Here is a 17697-nt window from a genome sequence, read left to right as displayed (position 1 = left end):
GTTAATGAAAATGTTCTTACTTAACAGTTCTAAGAAAGTTTAGAGAGAGAGAGAGAGAGAGAGAGAGAGGGGAGGGGAAGTGTTCTAACGCCATCATATATAGTTCCTTGTTAATAAAATATATTTAGTTAATGAAAACGTCTTACTTAACAGTTCTAAGAAAGTTTATACAGAGAGAGAGAGAGAGAGAGAGAGAGAGAGAGAGAGAGAGAGAGAGAGAGGAAAATTATTATGACACTGTTAAAAGTAGCTCCCTTTAGACCGAATATATTCAGAAATATTATTCATATATATTTTAAAAAAAGGTTTTATTCAACAGGCTTAAGAAAATGTTTGTGGAGTCCTAATCAAGTGCTTCTTACGATTATCCAGCATTGGCCACTGAGTTATTCTCCCATTACGGTCGTTGACTTCTTGTCAACATGTTTGTGACATATATGGATTAAGTTGTCGACATGTTTATGACATGTTTCACTCTAAGGAAGAAGCGACTAAGAACAGCATGCATTAAACTGCCTGGGAGAGAAAAACAATTCATTGTTGACAGAGACGATGTTATCAACCTGTCCTATACTGGCGTAGAAGATGCTTAATGTTGTCAACATGCTTATGATGTGTATGCAATAAGTGTCCGACATGTTTCGCTGTCAGGGAGAAGCACCTAAGTACAGCAACTATGAACAAGCGTACATGAAAGTGCCTAGGACAGAAAAATACTTCACTGTTGACAGACGATGTTGTAAACTTGTCCTACACCAGCGTGTAAGACATGTCTATGTTGTCAACATGTTCGCGATATGTATGCGTTAAGTTCCCGACATGTTCGCGACATGTTTTACTGTGAAGAAGCACTTAATAAGAGCAAATAAAAACGGTGAGCATGAAAGTACGTGGGACACAAAAATACTTTAATGTTGACAAAGAAGAAGTTGTCAACCTGACCACACCGGCATGGAAGACGCATCAATGTTTAACTGTTTTTACTTGTTTATACTCTGTTGTCTGTCTACCTGAATTAATAATAGCTGCTTTTATGTCCCGTCAAGATGAATGCTAAGAGAGGCAGGAGGTTCTTCTGTTTACTTAGCTGCCTGTGCTTTCTTGAGAAGAAAACAACGCTCTTTGTCGTAAACCTAGACTAAAGCTTGGCCTGATTCTTGCTTAATTCTACAGTCTGGTAAATGGAATACCTAATTACTGTTACGTTAATAATAATAATAATAATAATAATAATAATAATAATAATAATAATAATAATTATTATTATTAATATTATTATTATTTTATTATCATATGAGATAAAATTCTATCCGATTATTAAAAAATAACAAAAACAAAGTTGCTCTGTAATACTCTCTTAACCTGCCCTCTAACCAGAGAGAGAGAGAGAGAGAGAGAGAGAGAGAGAGAGAGAGAGAGAGAGAGAGAGCCACATAGTGATCCTCATAAGTGAAAGTTCGCCCCCTTTTAAATAATTGCAAGAGAGAGAGAAAGAGAGAGAGAGAGAGAGAGAGAGAGAGAGAGAGAGAGAGAGAGAGAGAGAGAGAGAGAGAGAGAGAGAAAAGAAATAGTACAGTTCTGAACGAGCAACATCACCCACGCTGAGCCTCTCACTTGTCTCGGGTTATCAGATCGCCCAGAAAACTTGCAAAGGCAACAAGCACCATCGTATAGACCGTGATATGACCTTTGGTGCAAAAATAAAACCCTCAGACAAGGCCATAAATTACTACGAAGAGGCCAGGCTTGAAAGATGTGGGGATTTGAAAGAGGGTTTTTCTGCAGACGGCGCGGCCTTCAATTGTTTCCAAAAATAGTTGTGTTTTCCTAAAATACTTCGAGACATAATGATGATGATGATAATGATAATAAATTTTACCCAAAATACTTTGAATCATTTATACAATAATAATAATAATAATAATAATAATAATAATAATAATAATAATAATAATAATCTTTCCCCAAATACTGTATTATTATTATATTATTATTATCGTAATAATAATAATAATAATAATAATAATAATTATAATAATAATTTTTCCCCAAATACTGTATTATTGTTAAGATAGAATTATTATCATACTGTTATTATAAAAGATACAAAATATTTTGGGAAAAATTTATTATTATTATTATTATTATTATTATTATTATTATTATTATTACTGTTTAGGTGCTTCAATGTATTTTGTGAAAAAGAAATTATTATTATTATTATTATTATTATTATTATTATTATTATTATTATTATTATTATTATTATTATTATTATTATATAGTAACCTCGCTGCCCTTTCCCAAGAAGACATTCAACAAGCAAAGCACAAGAGACCATGACGGGCAACATTGGCTGCCATTTAGAGTCAAACCCTGAAATCGATCAAATATGACTCACAACGCCGGTGAGAGAGAGAGAGAGAGAGAGAGAGAGAGAGAGAGAGAGAGAGAGAGAGAGAGGGGGATTGAGGATCGAGCCTGGTAACATAAGTTCGCGAAATGTCAAAGACGCTCGAGGAAAAGAGAGAGAGAGAGAGAGAGAGAGAGAGAGAGAGAGAGAGAGAGAGAGAGAGAGGGTCTTTTCTTTGCCATTTTAAAACACGTCAACCCTTTGAATGGCAACAGCACCGCTGACACTATAAAAACAATAGTGTCACTATAATTTTTTTATAGAGAAAGATTACGATAACAGACGGACAAACAAACACAAATATACAATTAAATCCCATTCAAAACTCACAGACCTGTCAATCACACACTCTTGCAAAACTGTCACAGCTTCCGCTGATGCAACACTGCAAAGATTTTTTGATGCACTGATGTTCGAGTCCATTAGCTCATGCATAAAGAACAGAGTCGGCGAGAATCCGGTAGAATACCTGTGCATAATTAACATGGCCACGACAAACGCTACAGGTGATAATCAGTTTAGGCTGCAATGCTTATGAGTGGATATATATATATATATATATATATATATATATATATATATATATATATATATATATATATATATATATATATATATATATATATATATATATATATATACACATATATATATGTATATATTTTATATATATATATATATATATATATATATATATATATATATATATATATATATTATATAATTTCTTTTCCATGCTTTTCCACTTCATAATCAGCAATAGAAGTCTTCCTTGACATTTTTCCCATTATGCTGAATCTTTAAATACATAATTCGCTGTTTCATCCTTTTTTTTTGTTTTTGTTTTTACAAACACACTGTCAGGTTTGACATATAAACACCACCTCTTAACTAACTATTAAGTCCCACGGACGATTGCACATGCAATATACATTATTGCAGGGCATAACACATTCTCAGTGGTAATAATTCGCTCAACAGAAGCCTTACAAAACCCTACGACTGGGGAGTACTCAGGAAAAATAAAAGCATTACGCAAAGGTAAAACAAAAGCTGTACGCAAAAGCAAAACAAAAGCATTATGTAAAAGCGGAACAAAAACAGTACGCAAAAGCAAAACAAAAGCAGTATTGCAAATTCAAAAAAAAAGAAAGTATGCAACAGCAAAAACAAAAGCAATACGCAAGAGCAAAAAAGAGTATGCAAAAGCAAAACAAAAGAAACATGCAAAAGCATAACAAAAGCACTGCACGAAAGTCAAACAAAAGCAGTTACGCAAAAGTAAAACAAAAGCATTATAAAGCAAAACAAAAGCACATGTAAAAACCAAAACAAAAGCATTACGCAAAAGCAAAAAAAAAAAAAAAGCAGTATGCAAAAGAAAAACAACAGCATGCTGGTCACCCCTGCACGCTACCTAATTGAATGGCGACCTTTACAAATGCTATGAAACCGGATACAAAACGGAACGGCCAGTTTGAGGGAATAAAAAGCATTAGGTGAATTATCAAGTCTTAGTAATTAACAATGGCGCCATCAAGCTGGACTGCTTGTGGTGTGCGTGAAAGTTACTGCCATGAAACATGCCTGAATCTTTTTAATGGGCTTCAACCCGCACACTACACCAGTGCCCTCTCCGGCCCTGTCTCCAGGGGCTTCAGTCCTATGTACTTTGGTTTCTATAATTTATTTGGCATTTTGGATAGATAATTTTAATTAATACGACAATGGTGTCCCCATACACCACAGACAATTTACAAGGTCAGGTAATTGTCCCATTTAAACTGACATCGTTTTTGTTAAATGCTGTCCAAACTTGCCATTGAAACCAATGACGTTTCTGTTAAATCAGCTCAGGTTATTGTCCCTTTCATAATCTTGCCATTTAAACCTAAGACGTTGCTGTTAAATTCTGCAGAATCTTGCTTTTTAACCAGTGACATTTCTGTTAATCTCCGTCGAACGTTGCCATTTAAACCTATGATGTTTCACTTATACAGTATGTTGCCACATCTTGCCATTTAAACATAAGACGCGTCTGTTAAACGACGCTGAAGCTTGCCAAATCTTGCTACTTAAAACTGTGACGTTTCTGTAAAATACAATCAAATCTTGCCATTAAACTCAATGACGTTTCTGTTAAACGTTGTCAAACCTTGCCATTTAAACCCATGACGTTTCTGTAAAAAGCTGTCGAATCTTGACGTTAAAACCTACGACCTTTCTGTCAAACGTTGTCAAATCTTGCCATTTAAACCTGTGAGGTTTCTGTAAAATAAAGCCGAATCTTGCCATTGAAACCTATGACGTTCCGGTAACACACAGTCGAATACTGCCATCAGACCAATGACATTCCCACCGACCAAGGTCGTATACTGCCATTCAAATACGCCTTCCCCGTCGAGCAAGGCTTAACCTGACCTTGACCTTCGACCTTACTGCAAGAGGAGCTTTACGTCCGCAATGATTATACTTAATTACTTCTAAACCGAGAGAGATTTCACTTCAAAAGAGCTGAAACAACTCTTTGGGCTCGATGACGTCAGCAGCGTCCCGCAAACAGTGTTCCCTGTCGTATTACTCACGGCCTTATTAGAGAGAGAGAGAGAGAGAGAGAGAGAGAGAGAGAGAGAGAGAGAGAGAGAGAGAGAGAGAGAGAGGTTCAATACGTCAGTTGCGCTGTGACACACCGTCATATACTTAATATTGTTATTCTCTCACCTTAGCATGAATCTCAGAGGAGAGAGAGAGAGAGAGAGAGAGAGAGAGAGAGAGAGAGAGAGAGAGAGAGAGAGAGAGAGAGAGAGAGAGAGGTTTTGATTTACAATTAAGACATTTGTGTGCATTTATTGTGTGTGTATGAGAGAGAGAGAGAGAGAGAGAGAGAGAGAGAGAGAGAGAGAGAGAGAGAGAGAGAGAGAAAGGGTACGTTTTGATTAAAAGGAAGACAAATTCTTGAGAGAAGGAAAGAGAAACAGAAATTGCATTTGAGGGTATTTCCTGTGCTTGTGCCTGTCAGTCCAATTTAGAGAGAGAGAGAGAGAGAGAGAGAGAGAGAGAGAGAGAGAGAGAGAGAGAGAGAGCTTAGCTGCGACCCACAACAATGAACAGCACAGAATAATCTGCAAGTTAATAAAACACATGCGTGCCTAGACGACGCGCATGCGCAAAAAATAAAATCTGCCCTAAATACTTTTAACGAAAGAGACGAGATAAATAAAATAACGAAGTCATTCGTTATTTCCACTGTATACGTTCAATAAAGCTAAACAAACAATAAAAAAACTGATGAATTTTAATGAATAAAATGGTAGGTATTAATAAGGATTCACATTAACGATATGCAAACAAACAAATATAAAAAATCCTGGCAATAATGAGCCACTCCCTTCCCTCCCTCCCCTAACCCCCTCCCCTGGATATACTAAAACCTTTCAGCTATCTCTCTCATTACTGCAAGCAATTTTACTGCTTGCACAAGCGAATTACGAATGACTACCTACAAATCGCAATCGAGATTTGCAAACCTCTGTCATTTACTTGTGCTATTCCCGTTTTCTTTCGGGAATAGGCTATTTGGACATCAATAGCATAGTTACTCTAATAGTGGAGGCTATTTACATTTTCAGTCACCAAACAGCAGGAAGCTATTTTTTCTTGAAGTAAACAAAGCGACGATGACAATAAATGAAGTTGTTTAAACTATTATTATTATTATTTATATAATTATTATTATTATTGGTTTTACAAGAACGCTGACTCACATTTTTAGATTTTCAGAAGCAAAGTTAAAGGAGTTAGACAGTCAAGAACAAGGAGAATAAAGGGAATGGCGAAAAAGACCAAAGGTAAAAATGTTAGTTATATTTACTCGATGTTCTAACAACATAAAGTAATAAAATTTCAAGGTCATCTTATAGGAATATCTTTAAAATTTTTGTGAAAATTTTCCCTAACCATTATAATTCCATTTAAGAAGGGGAATTGAAGGCATTACAGCTAAGAACGAAGGAAAGTAAAGAACCTCCGGTCTCATCTACAGTGTGCCAGACACGGCATAATGTAAGTGGTATCCCACAAGGGGGCGGCTGAACTCAACTCCTTTGGAACACAAGTGAATCTTTGAAACAAACTAAAAATTCTTTCGGTAATTTTTAAAAATCATCTTTCTACCGGACACACAAGCGGGCATACGAACAAATACAACCTCCTAAGAGGACAGAATAATGCGTAAAATGGAAAAACAAAAAAAAATAATAGATCGAAAAACAAAACAAACAAAATGCGCAGGTCACAACAGCAAGGCGAGGGTGCAAGCATTACAGGGGGTAATAGAATCTCCAAATAGCCAAGAAATTGCTCTACACCCCAGCTTGTGAGGATCAAAGTCACAAGGCGCTATTACTAAAAGGAGAGAGAGAGAGAGAGAGAGAGAGAGAGAGAGAGAGAGAGAGAGAGAGAGAGAGAGAGAGAGAGAGAGAGAGAATCATGTTATAATAGCAATGAATGATAGCATTTATATAAAAGCGCCGACGAAGATTCACATTATGAACGAAATGGAGAGAGAGAGAGAGAGAGAGAGAGAGAGAATCACATAAAAATACTGGATAGCATTAACATTAAGAACACCAACGTAGATTATGAACTATAAGAGAGAGAGAGAGAGAGAGAGAGAGAGAGAGAGAGAGAGAGAGAGAGAGAGAGAGAGAGAGAGAGAGAGAGCACATAAAAATACTGGATAGCATCTACATTAAGCACACCAACGTAGATTGTAAACTATGAGAGAGAGAGAGAGAGAGAGAGAGAGAGAGAGAGAGAGAGAGAGAGAGAGAGAGAGAGAGAGAGCCAGCCTTTCCCTCTCACGATCAAAATTTTTCATAACTTTTCGTTAGGGATCAAATTTCCCCGAATCTATAATTCAATTCGCTTAAATATATTCAATTGTCGCCCCCTTCCTGTTACGCTATAAATTTCGTTACGGAAATCAACATTCCTATGAATTCAACATTTTCCACTGACATCAACATTCAGTCAACATTCCTTTGGAAGCAGCATTTTCCACGGAAATCAACATTCAATCAACATTCTTTTGAAATCAACATTCAATCAACAATTTCCACTGAAATCAACATTCCTTTGATATCAACATTCAGTCAACATTTTCCATCGAAATCAACAGTCCTTTGATATTAACATTCAATCAAAATTCAACTGACAACATTCAATCAACATGCCTTTGAAATCAACAGTTTCCATTGAAATCAACATTCAATCAACATTCCTTTGAAATCAACATTCATTTGAAATCAACAGTTTCCATTGAAATCAACATTCAATCAACATTCCACTGCAATCAACATTCCACTGAAATGAACATTAAATCAACATTCCACTGAAATCAACATTCAATCAAAATCATCCACCTAAATCGACATTCCACTGAAATCAACAATCAATCAACGTTAATTCTAATTAACATGCCACTAAGTAACCAACCCAAAATGTACAGCGTATAATAAAGGCCACCGAAAAAAGATCTATCTTTCGGTGGTCTGAGTATAATGCTGTATAACCCGCAGTCCATGAAACTTTAACCACGGCCCGGTGGTAGCCTATCCTATATCGTTGCCAGAAGCACGATAATGTCTAACTTTAATCTTAAATAAAATAAAAACTAACGAGGCTCGTGGGATGCAATTTGTTAAGTTTGATGACTGGAGGGTGGATGATCAACATACCAATTTGCAGCCCTCTAGCCTCAGTAGCTTTAAAGATCTGAGGGCGGACAGAGAAAAGTGCGGACAGAATGAAGTCCGGACGGACAGACAACGCCGGCACGATAGTTTTCTTAGAAACCTAAAAAGTGCTAAAAAAGAACAAGTCCTCTGCATAATAAAATGAAAGCAAATTGATGGCTCAAACTTCCTGCAGTTTCTCACTAATACCGGGCGATAAAGTCTCCGCTATACGACCCTGTTCCTGTACGACTTTCAAACTTGGGGGACCTGAGAATGTCTGCCTGTACGAGCCATGGAGCTACGGAGCCAGAGCCATGGGAGAGGGAGAGAGGGAGAGGGAGGGAGGTAGGGAAGGGGAGAGAAACAGAAAGGAAGAGGGGAAAGGGAGAGATATAAAAGAGGGAGGAGAGAGAAAGAGAAGGATAGGGAGAGAGAAAGAGAAGGATAGGGGAGAGAGTAGAAGAATGAGAGAGAGAGAGAGAGAGAGAGAGAGAGAGAGAGAGAGAGAGAGAGAGAGAGAGAGGAACATGGATGGAGAGAGAAGGAGAGTGAGGGCGAAAGTAGCAGAATGAGATGGAGAGGGAGAGAAGAAAGAGAGTACAAGAAAGAGAGATACAGAGAATGAGAGAGAGAGAGAGAGAGAGAAAAAATAGAAAGAGAGAAAGAGAGAGAGAGAGGTGGATGAGAAGAGAGAGAGAGAGAGAGAGAGAGAGAGAGAGAGAATGAGAGAAATAAGAGAGAGAGAGAGAGAGAGAGAGAGAGAGAGAGAGAGAGAGAGAGAGAGAGAGAGAGAGAGAGAGAGAGAGACCCCAAAAGCTCCCTTCCATTATCTTGATGCCCCAACTTGCAAAAATCAACGGCGATTCGGCTCGTTCATTCAGAGCAGAGTATAATGACCCAGCGGGGGGGAGGGGGAATAATCCCAGCCTGGCCCATGAAAAAGGGGGGAGGGGGAATAAAACACTAAAAACGTCAAAAGCAGAGGGACGTTTAGCTGCACACACGCCCAAGCACAATCACCGCTTGCTAAAAGCACAGCGCCGTAAACATTTCGCTGGCATGAAATCTGCTACGATGTTTACGCACGCTGCTCGCAAGAATACGCGTCACAAGAATAAGGGTCAGCCGTCACAACCAGATTAAACAACCGCTTGAGAGGAGGAGGAGGTAGAGATGAAACATCAAATTACAAGGCAGGAGAAGAAAGACGACGATAAGAAGCTAAAAGAGACGGAGAGACAAGTTTCTGTATATGTTTGGCTTTCCACTCGACTACACAATGGCTCTGAGTCTGTAAACCTTTTGAATTATAGCTAACTGTACGTATATGATATTACGTCGTACACGGACAAATATTGACCCCTGGAACCCTCAAGAAATACAACAGGACTGAGATCTGTTTGGTTCAGCTACGGGGACAAATCAAACAAGTAAAAAATGCGCCGAAGTTTCTTCTTCTGTACAGCCGCTATAACGTATAATCAAGGCCACCGAAAACAGATCTATTTTTCGGTGGTCTCGGTATAATGCTGTATGAGCAGCGGCCCATGAAACTTTAACTAATGCCCGGTGGTGGCCTGTCCCATATCGTTGCCAGAAGCACGATTATAGCTAACATTAACCTCAAATAAAATAAAAACTACTGAGGCTAGAGGGCTGCAATTTGGTATGTTAGGTGATTGGAGGGTGGATGATCATCATACCAATTTGCAGCTCTCTAGCCTTAGTAGTTTTTAAGTTTCTTTGCAGCGTTCCTTCGTCCCCTAGCTGCAACCCCTTTCATTCCTTTTACTGTACCTCCTTCCATATTCTCTTTCTTCCATCTTGCTGTCCACCCGTTCCTAATAATTGTCTCATAGTGCAACTGCGAGGCTTTCCCATGTTACACCTTTCAAACTTTCCTACTCTCAATTTCCCTTTCAGCGCTGAATGACCTCACAGGTCCCAGAGCTTGGCCTGTGGCCTAAATTCTATATATAGTCCATTCCGTTCCTAAACCTCAAATGTAGTTGCAATGACAACCATACAACTGAAAACTTTCCAAACCATCCAACGCACACAACCGCAAGCAAACCAGTAATTCACGCGAATAAACAATACGAGGTCGCGTACGATATATTTAAGCAAGCACTCCACCAGCGTACAAATATTAAAACCGTTTGCCGCTGCTGTTTGCTCTGTATCAAAAGTCATTCATTAAAATCACGAGGCCGCTTGTTATTTAGGCAAATATCAAAGGCAACAGGATGTATAGCGGTAGGGCTTTAGGTTGAGGTATCATTTCTATTATTGGCTCTCTCTCTCTCTCTCTCTCTCTCTCCTCTCTATGTATATATATATATATATATATATATATATATATATATATATATATATATATATATATATATATATATATATATATATATATATATATATAATAATATATATATATATATATATATATATATATATATATATATAATGTAGTGTATATATGTAAATAATGTATACATATAATGTGTATATACACAATGTTCTAAAAGCAACTGTAGGAACAACAATGACGTTATTACTCACGAAGTGGAGAACGAAACCGGTTGTGATCCCCAACACCTTTACCTGAAAAAGTAGGAAAACAAAAATTTTACTTTTTTGAACCGGTATTATTTTTTTTTTTTTTTACTTATTAACCTTAGAATTGATTACTCAAACTTTTACCTTTGGCATATATGAATGTTATATAATACATACCATCATATATATATATATATATATATATATATATATATATATATATATATATATATATATATAATAAAAAATATGTATCCAATCCCTCTTTTATGAATTATTACACAGTTAAGAAAGACACACAACAGGGTGCAAGGACATCAAAAAAAATATATGTTGCATATATCATTACACCCTGCCATGCAACATACGTTATAAAATATGCAACATACGTCCCTCTCGAAGGGAGAGGAGAGAGAAAAAAGAAGAATTTCTGCTTCCAGTAAACTTTATTTGCCTGTTATCAAGCGAAAGGGGGACACACATTAAATGCGTTTTCAAGATGCAATACCTTGTCCCGCCGACTTGCATTAAGCCAGGCTACACCGAGTTGAATATTACAACTTGATTATGCATCTCAAACCTCGTCCTGCTCCTGCTGCTGCCAAAGAGAGAGAGAGAGAGAGAGAGAGAGAGAGAGAGAGAGAGAGAGAGAGAGAGAATCATTTATATTTTCGTTTCTCTCCTGTCAGTGTTTTAACCATTCTTACATTTCTTCTCTCTCTCTCTCTCTCTCTGGCAGCTGTGTTCTGAGAGAGAGAGAGAGAGAGAGAGAGAGAGAGAGAGAGAGAGAGAGAGAGAGACGGTAAACACTAACAGGACAGAAACGAAAATATAAATGATTCTTTCTCTCTCTCTCTCCTTCCAGTGACAAAAATTAAAACACGGACGGCGGTTACACTACTTGAAATTTCTCTCTCTCTCTCTCTCTCTCTCTCTCTCTCTCTCTCTCTCTCTCTCTCTCTCTCTCTCCTCATTACTTGAACCATCATCTCATCCAGCGGTGAAAATTGAAAGAAAACGGAAAATATTCTAAAAATGGCGAAAAATTCCGCCAAGACCCCAATATATATAAAATACATCACACCTTTCCTCCTTTTAACGCAATAACGATAATCTCATTATCTATATTTTAGGACACGTTTCCACACTTAGAAGGAGGAGGAGGAGGAGGAGGAGGAGGAGGAGGAGGAGGAGGAGGAGGAGGAGGAGGAGGAGGAGGAGGAGGAGGAGGACCACCCACCTCCCCAAATAAAAGGATAAACGGGAACAGGAAAGAAAACTCCAATTCTCCTGACAGCAACGTACGCGTTCACCAAATTATCGCTTCATGGATTCAACAATATTACTCGGAGGAGGAGGAGGAGGAGGAGGAGGAGGAGGAGGAGGAGGAGGAGGAGGAGGAGGAGGAGGAGGAGGAGGAGGAGGTGGTGGTTATGAAGGAGGGGGGGATGGAAAAAAACTCCATAAATTGGTGCTGTATGAAGAGGCTGTTTAATAATAATAATAATAATAATAATAATAATAATAATAATAATAATAATAATAATAATAATAATAATTTGTTATTTACGGATCTGGGTGATAAAAGGTCATAATAACAAAATTAATCGTATGTAAAGAGAGAATTTAATAATAATACACACACACAATAATAATAATCCTTATTATAATAATTATTATTATTATTATTGTTATTATTATTATTACGTGACTAATTCTAATCGTTTACGACATAATGTTATATTTTATATATATATATATATATATATATATATATATATATATATATATATATATATATATATATATATATATATATATATAAATATATATATAAATCATTCAATTCTACTAATCTCTTCCCAAAACAATGAACTGATACATACAAAACAATTCCCAAGGCTATCCGTACCACGCCCCATAATACCTAGACGGCAATTCGCCCTAAAACCGGGGGGGGGGGAGGGGCGTGGGGGGGCGTCTCCTATGTACGCCGCCGGTAAAATCACAGGACCTAATTTATGCATTAGCCAGACCGTCTCTCCCCTCCCTGACGAAGTATGCACGAGCTGCCCTTTAAACAAAGACAAGGAGCCACGGGCTACATGATGGGCTCAGTGGCTCAATAACGCAGAGCCACAAAGGACTTGCGCTACTTATACATTCGTAATAAGGTGTGTCGCAAAGGCCGCTAAATAAATCACTCGACTCGAAAGCAATCTCTCTTTGAAATTACCGACTGGAAAGAGCTTCAGGTCATACAACTATTTCAAAGGTTGACAGTTTTTATCCTGTTTATATATACAGTATATATATATATATATATATATATATATATATATATATATATATATATATATATATATATATATATGTAAAGATATAAATATATATATATATATATATATATATATATATATATGTAAATATTTATATATAAATATATATAATATATATATATATATATATATATATAAATATATATTATATATTATATACACATGGATATATATATGTGTGTGTGCATATGTATGTAAATATATATTTATATATATAAATATATATATTTATATATAAATATATATTTACATATATACGTATATATAAATATTTATATCCATACATGTGTATATATATACAGTATATATATAAATATACATATTAACTAATTGAAACGATATGCAGTGACAGTGGATTTAAGCGTTCCTACTAATCAATAAAACAAAAGTGTATTGGAATTAAAAGTAACAATTTGAAATTTATCTTTCATTACAAATACAATGGAATGGGAACCTATCCCAACCCTCCCCATTTTTCCCATTTCAGTCTCCTGCCACAACAGATTTCCCAGAATTTGTTAATTGAAAAATAATGAAATTTTTACCATTTTAGTTTTCTGTAAAAGAAAACTATTGTGCCGGCTTTGTCTATCCGTCCGCACTTTATTCTGTTCGCGCTTTTTCTGTCCGCCCTCAGATCTTAAAACCTAGTGAGGCTAGAGGGTTGCAAATTGGTATGTTGATCATCCATCCTCCAATCATCACGCATACCAAATTGTAGCCCTCTAGCCTCAGTAGTTTTTATTTTGCTTTAGGTTAATGTTACCCATAATCGTGCTTCTGGCAACGATATAGGGCAGGCCACCACCGGGCCGTGGTTAAAGTTTCACTGCCCGAGGCTCATATAGCATTACACCGAGACCACCGAAAGACGGATTTATTTTCGGTGGCCTTGAATATACGCTGTAGCGGCTGTAAAGAAAACTCGATTGCGCCGAAGAAACTTCGGCTCATTTTTTACTTGTTTTTTTTGTACTTCCGACGCACGAATTCAAGGGTATGAACTATGGCCGTCAATTTCACAATGAATAGTGAGCAGTCACCACTATCAACCCTACCACTATCATTACGTCAGCTCCTTAATAATGCTGCATTCAATCAGGCAAGTTGTGGCATCATCAACAATAAAAACAAAAGCAACTTGAGGCAACCAACCCCGTCCCCACACCGCACCTTTAAGAAGTGTCATGAGCATATGATAATTGTTCCCTGGAGAGAGAGAGAGAGAGAGAGAGAGAGAGAGAGAGAGGGAATGATGCCTATTCAGAGAGAGAGAGAGAGAGAGAGAGAGAGAGAGAGAGAGAGAGAGAGGGGGAATGATGCCTATTCAGGCATATCACATTGGGGAATGATCAGAGAGATATCAGAGAGAGAGAGAGAGAGAGAGAGAGAGAGAGAGGCCTATTCAGATTATATCACAAAGAGAGAGACAGAGACGTCTACTCGGACCATATCACAGAGAGAGAGAGAGAGAGAGAGAGAGAGAGAGAGAGAGAGAGAGAGAGAGAGAGACTCTCCTTGTCCCTTAATTGCCTCCTCCTCCAAGTGTATTTACTCAGCACTCCAACAACTCCTTATTCCAAGGGACAATACGGCCGAAATTAGCTTGCCAAGTGTCTCTGAAATTTACCTGCTCAGATATACCACCCAAACTTGTTCTTATTTGTATCTGTTTATTAACTGTTTATCAGCAGCAGTAGTAACGGCTAAAACTGCTACTTGTAACTGCTATAAACTGTTACTAGTGACTGCTATAAACTGTTACCAGTAACTGCTAACTGTTACCTAAAACTGTTATTAGTAACTGCTATAAACTGTTACTAGTAACTGCTATAAACTGTTACCAGTAACTGCTAAAACTGCTACTAGTAACTGCTAAAACTGTTTCTAGTAACTGCTAAAACTGCTAATAGTAACTGCTAAAACTTACTAGTAACTGCTATAAACTGCTACTAGTAACTGCTAAAACTTACTAATAACTGCCATAAACTGCTATAACTGATACTAGTAACTGCTGAAACTGATATTAGTAACTGCTTTAAACTGCTACTAGTGGCCCTTATTACTGACAAAGCATAATGGACAGGTAAGGGGAGAGGGGACCCATATATATGATAAAGCAAAATGAGAGAGAGAGAGAGAGAGAGAGAGAGAGAGAGAGAGAGAGATATAAACAACCACGATTCCCGACCTAACTTTAAAAAATCCAAACAACAAAAAAAAACATAAAAGATCTGAGGAAAAAACAAAAACAAAAACCAAATCAAAGGAAAAGAAGAAGAAGAAGAAGAAGAAGAAGAAGAAGAAGAAGAAGAAGAAGAAGAAGAAGAAGAAGAAGAAGGATGAAAAAGGGAAGGCTCCAACCTCCTGACAACCTGACCAATCACAATGCAACGGCCAAAATGAACCTCTTGAGAGTAACAATGCGAGGAAGCAACAAACCAGCAACAACAACGTTTGGCCTTCGGAGGAGGAGGAGGAGGAGGAGGAGGAGGAGGAGGAGGAGGAGGAGGAGGAGGAGGAGGAGAGCAAAGAGCGTCCGGGATAACAGTCTACAAAGCCGAGAAGAAGAAGAAGAAGAAGAAGAAGAAAAGAAGAAGAGGAGGAGGAGGAGGAGGGATAACAGTCTACAGAGCCGAGAAGAAGAAGAAGAAGAAGAAGAAGAAGAAGAAGAAGAAGAAGAAGAAGAGGAGGAGGAAAGGATGGATTTCGGAGAAGGAGAGCGTCCAGGATGACAGTCTACAGACAGGCGAGGAGAAGAAGAAGACGAAGAAGAAAAGAAGAGGAGGAGGAGGAGGAGGAGGAGGAGGAGGAGGAGGAGGAGGAGGAGGAGGAGAAGAAAGAGAAAGAAGAAGGATAACGAGCTCCACAAGAAGCCGAGAAGAAGAAGAAGAAGAAGAAGAAAGAAGAAGAGAGGAGGGGAGGAGGAGGAGGGAGGAGGAGGAGGAGGGAGAGGATGCAGCAGTCTACAGAGCCGAGAAGAAGAAGAAGAAGAAGAAGAAGAAGAAGAAGAAGAAGAAGAAGAAGAAGAAGAGGAGGAGGAAAGGATGGATTTCGGAGAAGGAGAGCGTCCAGGATGACAGTCTAAAGACAGGCGAGGAGAAGAAGAAGACGAAGAAGAAAAAGAAGAGGAAGGAAGAGGAGGGAGGAGGAGGAGGAGGAAGAGGACGGATTGCAGGGATTTCAATTTAAGAGCAAGGTCAACAGGACAGGGAACTTAATGCCCTTTCATACACCAGACCAGAAAGAAAGCAATGGAAAAGAAATATATATATATATATATATATATATATATATATATATATATATATATATATATATATATATATATATCTATATATATATATATATACATATACACACATACTGGCACTTTCTGGCGCTAAATACCAGAACAAGTCCTATACATATCAATAAATAACAAAATTCAAATAGAAAAACTCAAATAAATACACAGGGAATACAAAAACCCACAAAACTACAAACATAATAAATATATAATAATAAATATTTATTTATATATAAAGACATTTTCCGGTCCGCTGAAACAAGTTGACCCTCTGGGAAGACTCTAAATTCTGACGCTTGTCAATGGAGGTCTCTCGATGCCAGAACAGTATAATATACGTCAAAACAGGGGCAATTCTTTTCCCGCCGTTTTCAGAAATGTTTTTCTCGGTTTTGTTGGAGGGGAATCTCCCCCCCTTCAACACCCTCCCCCCCCCTCCCCAGGTAATACCTTCGTGGGGTAGAAATATATTTCCGTTCTTGGGGAAGAATATATTTTCGTTTTCGGAAGGTAAAATACCTTTCCCTTCACGTTTGAGTTCTTGAGAATAAAATATATTTCCGTTCTTGGAGAAATATTTCTTACCCTTCACGGAGTAAATATATCTTTCCTTCCTTAGTAAAAATACATTTCCATTAATATCTTCCCTTTGATTCGCGGAGAAAATATATCTTTCCTCCTTGTGGAAAAGTATATTTCCATTAGTTGGGGAAATATATCTTCCCCTTCGTGGGGGGGAATATATATCTTATAAATTCCCCTTCGAGGGGGGAACGTATCTTCCTCTTCGATGAGGAAATATATCTGCCTTCGAGTAGGGAATATATCTTTCCATTCGAGGAGGAATATAAGTATCTTCCATTCGTGGAAGAAATATATCTTCCCCTTAGCATAGAAAATACGTGTTCCCCTTCTCGTGGAGAAGTACATTTCCATTCTTCAGGCCGAATGCTTTTCCCTTTTCGGAAGAAATATATATTCTTCAATTCTGGGGAAAAAATATAATTTCCTCCATTAGAGGAAACATATTTTTCTATTCGAGGGGATAAAATAAATTTCTCATAATAGAAAAAATATATATTTTTCTTTACTAGAAAAATAAATCATCCTCTTGTAAGGAATAAATAATCTTCCTCTACACGAAAGAAACATCCTTCTTTTCCTAGAAAAAATATCATTCCCTCTTGTGGAAGAAAATAGTTTTAATTTTCGTTCCGATATTTTCTTCCCGATGGGAAAAAATATATTTTTTCCTCAAGAAAAAATATATTTCTTCCCGACGAGAAAAAAATCTATTTTTCCTTAGGAAAAAAGATATTTTCTTCCCGATGGGAAAAAATATTATCTTTCCTCCGGAAAATC

At 37.4% G+C, this 17697-nt stretch overlaps 2 protein-coding genes across 4 annotated transcripts in view; one reads left to right on the top strand and one right to left on the bottom strand.

Moving 5' to 3' along the window:
• The window catches only part of Pgant5 (polypeptide N-acetylgalactosaminyltransferase 5), a 665995-nt gene that overhangs the window by 493067 nt on the left and 155231 nt on the right, over positions 1-17697 (bottom strand). The window lies entirely within an intron of this gene.
• On the top strand, positions 4141-16238 carry LOC136834038 (uncharacterized). The gene is made up of 3 exons (XM_067096296.1): positions 4141-4179; positions 11841-12131; positions 15492-16238. The coding sequence occupies exons 1-3, from the start codon at positions 4141-4143 to the stop codon at positions 16236-16238; spliced, it is 1077 nt and encodes a 358-aa protein (XP_066952397.1).

Source organism: Macrobrachium rosenbergii, chromosome 53 (assembly GCF_040412425.1).
Source record: "Macrobrachium rosenbergii isolate ZJJX-2024 chromosome 53, ASM4041242v1, whole genome shotgun sequence".
Taxonomy (NCBI): Eukaryota; Metazoa; Arthropoda; class Malacostraca; order Decapoda; family Palaemonidae; genus Macrobrachium; species Macrobrachium rosenbergii.
Note: the sequence above shows the minus strand (reverse complement) of the source record. Positions and strands in the feature narration are given on the sequence as shown.

What these genes read in the sequence shown, in the direction of transcription:
- LOC136834038 (XM_067096296.1), top strand. Translation starts at nt 4,141, where the DNA reads ATGGTGTCCCCATACACCACAGACAATTTACAAGGTCAG. An exon ending in CAGACAATTTACAAGGTCAG is followed by an intron (nt 4,180 to 11,840) that starts GTAATTGTCCCA and finishes TCTATATTTTAG; the next exon opens with GACACGTTTCCACACTTAGA. An exon ending in AGGAGGAGGAGGAGGAGGAG is followed by an intron (nt 12,132 to 15,491) that starts GTGGTGGTTATG and finishes GCAACAAACCAG; the next exon opens with CAACAACAACGTTTGGCCTT.